The sequence below is a fragment of the Chrysemys picta genome, chromosome 1 (assembly GCF_011386835.1).
Source record: "Chrysemys picta bellii isolate R12L10 chromosome 1, ASM1138683v2, whole genome shotgun sequence".
Lineage (NCBI taxonomy): Eukaryota > Metazoa > Chordata > Testudines > Emydidae > Chrysemys > Chrysemys picta.
This window is the reverse complement of record NC_088791.1, coordinates 193,755,464-193,768,470: the sequence shown is the minus strand read 5'-3', so window position 1 is coordinate 193,768,470 and position 13,007 is coordinate 193,755,464. Positions and strand designations below refer to the sequence as shown.

Genomic DNA, 13,007 nt, shown 5'->3' with positions numbered 1-13,007 from the left:
GGTACCAAGGTCTTTGTGTACATGGAGAACTTTACCAGCACTATTATATCAATATAACTTCATGTGAGGACACTTGGAACAACAGTGGCCATTTTTAAACTGAAAAAAAAAAATCCACTGTTTTTCCAAATAAAAGTATCTACATGGGGAGTTATATCAGTATACCAATACTGGTAAATTTCTCTGTATAGAGGAGTCAAAAGAGATTAAGTGACATGTGTAGTTGAGAAAGCCTGAAGCATGGGGCTTGGTATGAGGCCTAAGGCCTAAGTCAGGCCCTCCTGATATAAAGCAAAGTTAGCAAGAGTCAGGCTTTGAGAAAAAGTCAGGCCCTCTTACAAAACAGATGGTTGCTTGTAGGTTCACTGTCTGATACACGAACTTGGCAAGAACAGGGCTAGCATTACAAAAATACAAACACTCCTAAGAAGTGCTAGGCACAGGATACTTGCATAAATACATTGCAGAAAGGTAGTACCAGAACACCCTAATATCAGGTTATGGCAGGGGTCTCCAACGCAGTGCCTGCAGGCACAATGACGCCCGCCGGGGCGTCTAAGTGCACCCGCGTACTGGCTGGCGGATGAGCATCCGCCAAAATGCCGCCGAGAAGCATTTCGGCGGTGACTCCTCTGGATGACGTTGCTTCTCGCCAGCATTTTGGCGGCAATGCCTATTGACGTTGCCACTTGTTGGCAGCATTTTGGCAGATGCTCGTCCGCCGTCACAGTCCTCCGTGGCTCATCGTCTGGTTGGGGACCACTGAGTTATGGTATAAATATACTCTGCGAAGATGATACAGTGACATACTGACCCCTCCTAAAGATAAGGTCAGGATGACAGGATGATGGATAGATATGTTTTGATTGAGCCAACATGTACAAGGTAAAGGGTGGTAGCTAACCACGTCCGAGGGGCAACTTATTTATATCAGTGGATAAAAAGGGTCACAGAGGGGGTGTCTTTGTCCAGCCTATGGGGGAGTCAAAGGCCACCGCTCACTAAGCCAAGTCCATTGTAACAGGCATACATGTTCTAGTGGAACTGTAGATGTTGATCCAGGGAGCTAGGATAATAAACCTGGCCAAGCGCCTTCGCCACTGAACCAAGTCTGTGGTCTTCTAGGGAAGTTCGATAAAGTCTGCTTCCAGGCTATCTGGCCAGACAGAATACACATGCAGCCAAAAACTGACAACACCACGCCCATGGTCACAAAATAAGTCTGGCAAAATCAGGAATTCAACTCATATCTCCCAATTTGCAGTCACTAGTGCCTTAACTGCAAGACAATCCTTCCTTTCTACAGGAATGCATATTTAGTTACAGAAAAAACTGTAGCTCAAACAAACCAAGCTGCTAGATCCTGGCTCCAATGACTTCAATGGGTCTCCTCAGTGTAAAATTAAGCCTCTGCAGAATTGCAGCCCAACACCACATAGCTGAAGCAACTCAAAGACACCTCATTAAGAAAGCAAAGTTGAACCTGACATGGAAAATTAATGCTGAATTTAAGCTTTAATTCTCAGATCATACTAAGAGGCTGCATGCATGTAATCCTAATAAAATATCCATATTATTCTTGCGAACATATGGTTCTCTGTTAGGACAAGAGTGAGAAATATTGCAGCATGAAATATACACACTTCTGCTCAACAGGGCTCCAAAAGAATGTTCCCAGCCATCCAAGCAAAATATAAGGGGGGGCGGAAAAAAAAAAAAGTGAAACAGTCCAAATGACCAAGTAAAGCAGACAAGAGGAAATAGCAAACATTTTACTTTGTAACTTCCCACGTCAGTTTACATACCTGTTTTACGTTTGTTTGAAGAACGCTTTCTAAATTTCTCACGAACCTAAAAATAAAGAAAATTTTATTTTTTGCATAGCAAGCAATAAAAATCACAATACACAAACCATAGGCAACATAATTCCTCTAAGCAATAGTGATTTAACTGGTTCTAAAGCAGTTTACGTTTATTTAACTTTGCTAAGGACTTTTTAAGGTCTGTCACCAGGGATTTGGAGCAATCAAATTTTTGAATTGCTCCGCTCCAGAACCAATAGTGACTGTTCCGGCTCCGCTCCAGCTCCGGGCAAAAACCTGCAGCTCCACTGCTCCGCGCTCTGCTCCAAAGCCCTGTCTGTCACCACTTTTCTCACCCTTTGCTGTACTAAGGTATCAAGGAATAGTAATAGTGCTAGCAAACTTTGCTTTCAAATAACAAAAGAAAAAACACACTCTGTGGACACAGCCACAAAGATTATTCCTGTCCTTCTACTCTGAATGCAAACATTTTTAATCCCACTGTGATGGGTTGGATCACAGAAACCCCCTTTTGGGGCATCAGTTGGCAGCCCAGACTACTTCTGCCCCTGCTTTCCTGCCCTGGAAGCTTGGGACTTCAGTGCCCTGCCTGGTTTGAGCCAGGCCCACTAGCCTGCTGCAAACCCAGACCCAGGTCTGAACCATGTCCCCTAACAGCTGTAGGCTTAATTGAAAGCAGCTTAAGAAGCGTTCCTGTCTCTTAGGGTATGTCTACACTACCGGCCAGATCAGCAGGCAGTGACTGATCCAGCGGGGGTCGATTTATTGCGTCTAGACTAGATGCGATAAATCAAGCCCCAAGCGCTCTCCCATCGACTCCTGTACTCGGCGAGAGACACAGGCAGAGTCGACAAAGGCGGCGGGGGGGGGCGGAGGGGGACGGCAGCAGTCGACTCACCGCAGTGAAGACACCGCTGTAAGTCGATCTAAGTACGTCGACTTCAGCTATGTTAGTCATGTAGCTGAAGTTGCTTAACTTAGATCGGTTCCCCTGCCAGCATAGACCAGGGCTAACACTCAGATGCCCAACTCCCAATGGGGTCCAAACCCCAAATAAATCTATTTTACCCTGTATAAAGCTTATGCAGGGTAAACTCAAATTGTTTGCCCTCTATAACACTGATAGAGAGATATGCACAGCTGTTACCCCCCCCCCCCGTATACTCTGGGTTAACTAATAAGTAAAAAGTGATTAAATACAGAAAGTAGGATTTAAGTGGTTCCAAGTAATAGCAGACAGAACAAAGTGAATTACCAAGCAAAATAAAATAAAACAAAACATGCAAGCCTATGCCTAATACAGTAAGAAAACTGAACACCGATAAAACCTCACCCTCAGGGGTGTTCCAGTAAGCTTCCTTTCACAGACTAGTCTCCTTCTAGTCTGGATACAGCAATCACTCACACCCCCTGTAATTACTGTCCTTTTTTCCAGTTTCTTTCAGGTATCCTTGGGAGTGGAGAGGCTCTCCCTTGAGCCAGCTGAAGACAAAATGGAGGGGTCTCCCCCAGGCTTAAATAGACTTCCTTTTGTGGGTGGAGACCCCCTCCTCTCTCCTATGCAAAGTCCAGCTCCAAGATGGAGTTTTGGAGTCACCTGGGCAAGTCACATGTCCATGCATGACTCAGTTTTTACAGGCAGCAGCCATTGCCCACATGCTATCTTGAATGTCTCCAGGAAGACTTATGTGGATTGGAGCCTTCCAAGATCCACTGTTTGTTATGTGTTTTTTGATTAGGCACTTAATTTGCACATTCCTTTCTCAAGAAGATGACCAAATGCTATACTAAGGCTACTTAAAAATCAAGCAAGTACACAGCCAATATTCATAATTTTTAATACAAAAATGATACATCCATACAAATAGGATGAATAGATTCAATAGATTATAATCTTCAGAGATATGCTACATGGCATATGTAGCATAAAACATATTCCAGTTATGTCATATATACATTCATAAGCATATTTCCATAAAGCCTTATGGAGTGCACTATCACACCCACTTTCAACATGAATGGTCTTACTATTTTCTTTGAGTAGAACTGGATGAATCTGCCTCAGGTCTGGTCTACACTACAGACCTATACTGGTATAACTAAGTCACTCAGGGATGAAAAATCCACACCCCTGAGCGACTAAGTTATACCAACTTAACCCCCTATGTAGGCAGCGCTATGGGAGAAGCTCTCCCACTGACATAGTTACCGCCTCTTGGGTAGACGGTTTAACTACACCAATGGGAGAGCTCTCTTGTGTTGGCTTAAAGTCTTCATTAAAGCACTACAGCGATGCATCTGCACCAATGCAGGGTTTCAAGTGTAGACTTGCCCTTTGAAATCAATCAACACTACTCCTCATTTACTCCTCGGGGAATTCTGCACAGAATATTGTTTCAGATTCCTGTGGGTGAACACATTTCACAGAGTGATCACTCTGTATCTGATCTCTCAGGGCTTGGCTACAGTGCTCTGAGTCCGCGGCTAGAGCACTCCTGGTACTCCACCTCGCCGAGAGGAATAACGTCTGATGCGTCTTGGCTGAGACGCCCCAGCGTCAGTGTGAACAAGGTATTGCATTACTGCACTCTGATTGACTTCCGGAAACATCCCATAATCCCCTTAAGTCAAGTGGCCACTCTTGTAATTGTTTTGAACTCGGCTGTAGGAATGCGGATATGCCCTTTCAAAGCTCAGTTTCTGACAGCCGGCATGCTCATCTGTTCCGAGACAAAGCAAACGTTACTTAGGAATGTTGCTTGCTGTCAGTGTGTGAGAGAGAGGCGGGGGGGAGGGGGAGTCTGAACTTACAAGACAGCATGCTGACACTCAGCACCCCAAAAACCCAATCTCCCTGCCCCCACATACAGACAACACACTCCCTGTCACAGTCCACCCCACCCCCCGCATTTGAAAAGCATGTTGCAGCCACTTGAATGCTGGGATAGTTGCCCATAATGCACCGCTCCCAATGCTGCTGCAAGTGCTGCAAATGGGGCCACGCCAGTGCGCTTGCACCTGTCAGTGTGGACAGACTGCAGCACTTTCTCTACTGCGCTCTCCGAAGGCTGGTTTAACTCAAAGCACTCTACATCTACAAGTGTAGCCAAGCCCTCAGTTCTTATAGATAATCTGCACAACACCTTCAAAGGTCTGTAACCTTTAGTTCAAACTTTGCTTGACAATAAAAATCATGGACTGAATAGAGACACTGAATTTATGGCTCATTACAGCCATCTATAACCCATTACCAACCGCAAAATAAGCTGCCTTTCCCCCTCCCTTTTCCCTCCTCCCCATGACTGGAAGGGTGTTAACAGGCCACTTCACCTTGAATGGTCCCTTGAAATGTTTTAACTACTTACACTAAACAATCTGGTCCACCTCGTATTTAGCTTGTTAGAGCACATTAAATCAGCCCCGGGCACCCTAACTCCTGAGGTGTCCACACTGGCAAGGCACTTAGAGTGCCTGGATGCTGCAGCTGGAGTGCTCTTGGTAATCCACCTCCACAAGACGCATAAAGCTTGCTGCGCCCTGGCTGAAACGCCTGGGTGTCAGTGTGGATGCAGTGCATTACTGCGCTGTGACTGGCCTCCGGAAACGTCCCATAATCCCCTGAAGTCAAGTGGCCACTGATCATTATTTTGAACTGGGCTGCAGGCATGTGGATATCCCCTCTCAAAGCTTGGTTTTTGACAGCCGGCATGCTCATCTGCTCCGGGACACAAAGCAAACCATTACCGTGGAATGCTGCTGCTGAGACAGGCATTTGTGTGGGTGGGTGGGGGTGGGGGGAGAAGGGTCTGCTGCTGTCTGAACTTCTAAGACAGCATGCTGACACACACTCTGCCCCCCAAAACACACTGTCTCTCCCCCACATACACACAACACATGCTCTGAGTGTGGAGAAGCAAATGGCGATCGCTCTATGGAAGCTTGCAACGCTAGCTGGCCCTGCACCTCAGAGACATTCCGCATAGCTGTCTGCAACTCCTGTTTCAGTTTCAGGTTACAATGCTGCAGAGATTTCAGCTCTTAGTCTTTCCTCTGCCGTATCGCCTCACTCTTGGCCCTGATAATGAAAAAAGCATCCTTCACCATCTGTAATTGTGGGAAACTCTTTCTTCTCCTTTAACTCCTCAGTAAGCTTGTCCAACTTTTCTTGGAGCTAGGAGATTCCAGCCTGCTTTGCTATGTGCAGACTTTGCAGCTGATACTTTAGTAGCCTCTTTTCTTCTTTCTTCAGTTCCCACTTTTAGTCTCACCTCCGAAAGCAGCTGCTTGGCCACAGGGAGACTGGCACCCGTATCCTGCCGTTGGCCAAAAAGCCTCAGAGCTTGTCTGCACTCTTCTATTCCAGATGCAGCAGCTGCTTCTGTGTGGTGCTGTACCGTCTGTCCATAGTGTCTTTCACTTCCTGTTTTGGCTGGTTGATGGCATCTGTCAGTCACATTAATTCTGTCCAACTGCCCTTTGTGAAAAGCCTCCATAGAGAGCTATAGTTCTAGCCCAGGTTCTTCCTGTTTCAGCTCCCAGGAAATTCTCCTGTCAACCAGTTTCCTCTTCCCCTTAGCTGCCTGGTGACCATCATCCTGGCACTTCTTGGATTAAAGTGCTTGAAAGGGAATGGAGTCTTACTCAGGAGAAACTTCGTGTTAGCACTCAAGAGGCCCAACATGTAAAGGTGCAGCGCTAGCACTTGGATGGGCAGACAATGTTTAAAAATACTCCAAGCTTTGGAAGACAGTAAACCTGAACAAGATGGAGTTTGTCACAAACCCCACTGTGAGAAATCGCCCCAAGAGAACTCCCAGGCAAAGTGGGAATGTTCTTGATGTGTTATTTGAATGCTGAGTAGAGAGTATTAACCTGGGAAGGTTGCAGGGGAGTTTTGCTGGGACTGCCTGCACTGGGGAAGGGAGGATACCTAAGCATGTAACATGAGAACCCAGGAAGGGGGTTGGAGGCCAGGTAACACCTCTGCCAGGGAAACTGGACAAAGGACACAAAGGCTGGAGAGGAGCCGGGGAAAGGGCAGAAAGGAGAGGGCGGAAGAGAGTTTCAGTTTTTGAAGCTGGCTGGGAAATAAAGAGGGGAGCCCCGACCAACAGGGCTGTGGCTTCCCTGGGGCCCCCAGATGGACCTAACTAGAGGGGGTCCTGTTGTCTGTATCAGCAAGACCTGTTTTGGACTGTGTTCCTGTCATCAAAATAAACCTTCCGTTTTACTGGCTGGCTGAGAATCATGGTATATCACAGGAAGCCGTGGGTGCAGGGCCTGGTCTCCCCCCCCACACTCCGTGACAGGGGTTTTTTTGCCTTTCAGGCTTCAGATGTTGTATTTACTGCTCACAGAAGAGGCTCCAGGAAGGAAGATATTATGGATAGTGAGCGATCAGCTGTTGTGACCTGCATGGGATGTGCCACATTTGTTTGTCTTTTTCCAGAGGATAGAAGCTGTCTGTACAAAGTGCAATCTAGTCTTCAATTTGGAAGAGAAGGTTAAAGGACTAGAGACCCAAGTATTAACCCTGCATTGCATCAGAGAAAATTAACATTTTCTGGATAGAAGTCAGCGTTTGGTACTGCAGGCACAGCATGCTGAAGAATCAGAGAGGGCACTGCAGAACGGGGAAGAAAATTGGCAGCATGTGACCTCCAGAAGAAGCAAGAAGAGAACCCATGAACCCCCAATGCTGATAGTGGTAAGAAACCGTTTTCAGGCTTGAGTGGGTCACTGCAGACTATGTGGCTCTGGGAAGAAGGATAAAGGAATTTGAGGCACAAGTATTGTTCTCGTCCATCCTCCTCGTTGAAGGTAAAGGTCCAGGTAGGGACCATCGAATTGTGGAGGTAAATGCGTGGTTGCACAGGTGGTGTCAGAGAGAGGGTTTGGATTCTTCAAGCATGGGATGTTCCACGAAGAAGGATTACTAGGGAGAGATGGGATCCACATAACAAAGAGAGGGAAGAGCATCTTTGCAGGCAGGCTTGCTAACCTAATGAGGAGGGCTTTAAAACTAGGTTCGCTGGGGGATGGAGACCTAAGCCCTGAGGTAAGGGGAGAAGTGGGATACTGGGAGGAAACACAAGGAAGAGAGTGCAACAGAAGAGGCCTCCCGATTCTTACTGAGAAAGTAGGACAATTGGCTAGTTATCTTAGGCGCCTGTACACGAACGCAAAAAGCTGGTAAACAAACAGGAAGAATTGGAAGTCTTGGCACAGTCAAGGAACTATGACGTGATTGGAACAACACAGACTCAGTGGGGTAACTCACATGACTGGAGCACTATCATGGATGGGTATAAACTGTTCAGGAAGTACAGGAGGGGGAGAAAAGATGGAGGAGTTGCACTGTATGTAAGAGCAGTATGACTGCTCAGAGCTCCAGTATGAAACTGGAGAAAAGCCTGTTGAGAGTCTTTGGGTTAAGTTTAGAGGCAAGAGCAACAAGGGTGATGTCATGGTGGGCATCTGCTATAGACCACCAGACGAGGCTTTCTTCGGACAACTAACAGAAGTTTCCAGATTGCATGCCCTAGTTCTCATGGGGGACTTCAATCACTTGGACATCTGCTAGGACAGCAATACAGCAGTGCACAGACAATCCATGAAGTTTTTGAAGAGGGTTGGGGACAACTTCCTGGAGCAAGTGCTGGAGGTATCAATTAGGGGCCATGCTTCTCACAAACAAGGAAGAATCGGTAGGGGGCATAGAAGTGGGTGGCAACCTGGGCAGCAGTGACCATGAGATGGTCTAGTTCAGGATCCTGACAAAAGAAAGAAAGGAGAGCAGCAGAATACAGACCCTGGACTTCAGAAAAGCAGACTGACTCCCTCAAGGAACAGATGGGCAGGATTCCCTGGGAGGCGAATATGAGGGGGAAAGGAGTCCAGCAGAGCTGGCTGTATTTTAAAGAAGCCTTATTGAGGGTGCCGGAACAAACCATCCTGATGTGCAGAAAGAATAGCAAATATGGCCAGCGACCAGCTTTGCTTAACAGTGAAATCTGTGAGCTTAAACACAAAAAGGAAGCTTATAAGAAGTGGAAACTTGGATAGATGACTAGAGAGGAGTATAAAAATATTGCTCTAGCATGCAAGGGTGTAATCAGAAAGGCCAACGCACAATTGGAGTTGCAGCTAGCAAGGGATGTGAAGAGTAACCAGAAGGTTTTCTACAGGTATGTTAGCAACAAGAAGGTGGGATAGGCAACCTAGTGACAGATTATGTGGGAAAAGCTGAAGTACTCAATGCTTTTTTTGCCTCGGTCTTCACAGACAAGGTCAGCTCCCAGACTGCTTCACTGGGCAGCACAGTATGGGGAGGAGGTGAGCAGCCCTCATTGGTGAAACAACAGGTTAAGGACTATTTAGAAAAGTTGGACATGCACAAGTCCATGGGACCGGATCTAATGCACCCAAGAGTGCTGAGGAAGTTGGCTGATGTGATTGCAGAGCCATTGGCCACTAATTTGAAAACTTGTGACAATCAGGTCCCGGACAGTTGGAAGAAGGCAAGTATAATGCCTATCTTTAAAAAAAGAGAAGAAGGAGAATCCGGGGAACTACAGATCAGTCTCACCTAAGTCCCTGGAAAAATCATGGAACAGGTCATCGAGGAATCCATTTTGAAGCACTTTGAGGAGAGAAAGGTGATCAGGAACAGTCAACAGGGATTCACCAAGGGCAAGTCATGCCAGACCAACCTGATTGCCTTCTATGATGAGATAACTGGTTCTGTGGATATGGGGAAAGTGGTGGATGTGATATATCTTGACTTTAGCAAAGCTTTTGATACGGTCTCCCACAGTATTCTTGCCAGTAAGTTTAAAAAGTATGGATTGGATGAATGGACTATAAGGTGGATAGAAAGTTGGATAGATCGTCAGGCTCAATGTGTAGTGATCAACAGCTCAATGTCTAATTGGCAGCCACTATCAAGCAGAGTGCCCCAGGGGTCTGCCCTGGTGTCACATTATTGACTTAAACTGGGACCATATAGAACATGGTTGCAACCAAAGTCCTGTAATGGCACCAAATCTTGTATAAAGGGGGTCAAATGAGGTGTCTACGGTTATAGTTTGCTGGTTATGATTATGCTATCTATATGTGTGGATCAATTTTGTAGTTGAAGTTATGAATATTGGCTCTACTCTGTCTGTATTTCAAACTTATGCTATGCTTCTGGGAGACATCCCAGTCAAGTTGGTGTTAGCTCTGCCTAGCCTGCTTGATGGCCCATTAAGGACCATCAGCTATACAACTGACCCATTGAGAGAAGGCAGATAAGCCTTGTAACTCAGCCAAGTATACAGGGACCTGCCCATGTGACTGCAGACTCCATTTTGCTGTAATTTTCCACAGTAAGAATAAAGAGGTGTTCTTACACCTGGAAAAGACTATAAAAGACTGATTCCTCATCTCCATCTTGTCTTCAATCCTGCTTCCTACTTCTGGAGGGACTTTGCTACAAATGGAAGCTCTACACAAAGGACTGAATCACCCATCCCAACTGGGGATGTACTCCAGAGACTTGATTTAAACCTGCAGTTTATTTCATCCCTGCTTCAAGCCTGAACCAAAAACTTCACCATTACTGTATGTAATTGATTCCATTTAACCAATTCTAGCTCTCATCTATATCTTTTTCCTTTTACGAATAAACCTTTAGATTTTAGATTCTGAAGGATTGGCAACAGCTTGATTTGTGGGTAAGATCTGATTTGTATATTGACCTGGGTCTGGGGATTGGTTCTTTGGGATTGAGAGAACCTTTTTTCTTTTACTGGGGCATTGGTTTTCATATCCATTTGTCCCCCATAACAAGTGGCACTGGTGGGGATACTGGGAAACTGGAGTGTCTAAGGGAATTGCTTGTGTGACTTGTGGTTAGCCAGTGGGATGAGACCAAAGTCCTCTTTGGCTGGCTGGTTTGGTTTGCCTTAGAGGTGAAAAAACTCCAGCCTCGGGCTGCAATTGCCCTGTTTTAAGCGATTTGTCCTGAATTGGCACTCTCAGTTGGGTCCCACCAGAACCAGCATTGTTACACCTGGGGCCAGTTTTATTCAACATCTTCATTAATGATCTAGATGATGAGATGGATTGCACCCTCAGCAAGTTCGCAGATGACACTAAATTGGGGGGAGAGGTAGATACGCTGGAGGGTAGGGATAGGGTCCAGAGTGACCTAGACAAATTGGAGGATTGGGCTAAAAGAAATCTGATTAGGTTCAACAAGGACAAGTGCAGAGTCCTGCACTTAGGACAGAAGAATCCCATGCACTGCTACAGGCTGGGGACCGACTGGCTAAGCGGTAGTTCTGCAGAAAAGGACCTGGGGATTACAGTGGATAAGAAGCTGGATATCAGTCAACAGTGTGCCTTTGTTGCCAAGAAGGCTAACGGCATATCGGGCTGGATTAGTAGGAGCCTTGCCAGCAGATAGAGGGAAGTGATTATTCCCATCTATTTGGAACTGGTGAGGCCACATCTGGAGTATTGTGTCCAGTTTTGGGCCCCCCACTACAAAAAGGATGTAGACAAATTGGAGAGTCTAGCAGATGGCAACAAAAATGATAAGAGGGCTGGGGCACATTACTTATGAGGAGAGGCTGAGGGAACTGGGGTTCTTTAGTCCACAGAAGAGAAGAATGAGGGGGGATTTGATAGCAGCCTTCAACTACCTGAAGGGGGGTTCCAAAGAGGATGGAGCTAGGCTGTTCTCAGTGGTGGCAGATGACAAAACAAGGACCAATGGTCTCAAGTTGCAGGGAGGGAGGTCTAGGTTGGATATTAGGAAAAACTATTTCACTAGGAGGGTGGTGAAGCACTGGAATGGGTTACCTAGGGAGGTAGTGGAATCTCCATCCTTAGACGTTTTTAAGGCCCAGCTTGACAAAGCCCTGGCTGGGATGATTTAGTTGGGGTTGGTCCTACTTTGAGCAGGGGATTGGACTAGATGATCTCCTGAGGTCTCTTCCAATCCTAATCTTCTATGATTCTATTAGTCTTAGACTTTGAACTGCACAGCTTTTCACATGCACTACTCTCACTAGGGCTCGTGCAAGGAAGTTTCGCGCCCTAGGCAAAACTGCTACCTTGCGCCCCACCCCCCAGCCCTGCAGCAGCTCCCCGCCCCCACTCCACCCTGAAGCACCCCCCCCTCGCGGCAGCTCTCCTCCCCCCCCCCCCCCCGGGGAACCGTGCGGCAGCTCCCCACCCCAGCTCACCTCTGCTCCGCCTCCTCCCTGAGCACACCACCCCCGCTCTAATTCTCCACCCAGGCTTGTGGCGCCGAACAGCTGATTAGCGCTGCAAGCCTGGGAGGCAGGAGAAGTGGAGCGGCGACCGTGCGCTCGGGGAGGAACGCTGTAAAAATAAATAAAATTGGGGGCACTGCTTTTTTACGCCCCCAAATCTTGGTGCCCTAGGCAACCGCCTAGGTCGCCTTAATGGTAGCACCAGCCCTGACTCTCACCTCTGAAGCGGCAAGAAGAGGCCTGTACTCAGACTCCTTTGCATCTGCTATCAGCCTTGAGTAAATATTTGCTTTCCTGATCAGTCATCCTGTTACTTGGACTCTTGACTTAAGCTACCCCGTCTCTGAGCCTAAAAAAAGGAGTCAGAATTTCTTGGCCTTGCGTATTGGCCACCGCTGTGAACAGTCTCTCCTGGTCAGGCAGCATCTGGCCTTTGACATCTTATTCAGGTTTACTGTCTTTCAAAGCTTTCAATATTTTAAACATTGTCTGCCCATCTAAGAGTTGGCACTGCACTCTTACCTGTTGGGCTTCTTGAGTGCTAACACAAGGTTTCTCCTGAGTAAGGTTCATTCCCTTTCAAACACTTTAATCCAAGACCTGACTAAATAATTTCCCTCACTACTTGCTACTAGCCCAACCTACTTGTCAGATAGTTGATGGGCTTGCTTCCCTTGCTCAAATAATGTTCCCAGGAAAACCTACATTTGCATCTGCAAACTGGATAACTGCTTCACCATCTCATTCGCATTCTTGCCCCACATGCTCCCTGGGACTCTGGGAACTTTGGGACCTAGGCTGATCTTGCCCCCAAGCTTCCTCAGCCTGGGGCCCTTTCTTTCTTTCCCTGCAAGTGCTGGGACCAGCAAGCCCTTCAAAGTTCTGATGTTCTTCTGCCCTGTGGCTACAAGAAAAATCA

The 13,007-nt window shown here is 46.8% G+C and overlaps 1 protein-coding gene across 14 annotated transcripts in view; it reads right to left on the bottom strand.

Annotated features, from left to right (window-relative positions):
- TTC3 (tetratricopeptide repeat domain 3) overlaps positions 1 to 13,007 on the bottom strand; it is a 143,304-nt gene that overhangs the window by 120,728 nt on the left and 9,569 nt on the right. For all 14 annotated transcript variants that reach the window (XR_010600151.1, XM_065590367.1, XM_065590376.1 and 11 more), the window contains exon 3: positions 1,806 to 1,851. Coding sequence is in view for 6 of the 14 variants with exons in the window: in XM_065590367.1 (XP_065446439.1) it covers positions 1,806 to 1,851 (46 nt within the window). In the remaining 8 variants the exon portion in view is untranslated. The remainder of the gene's footprint in view (positions 1 to 1,805; positions 1,852 to 13,007) is intronic.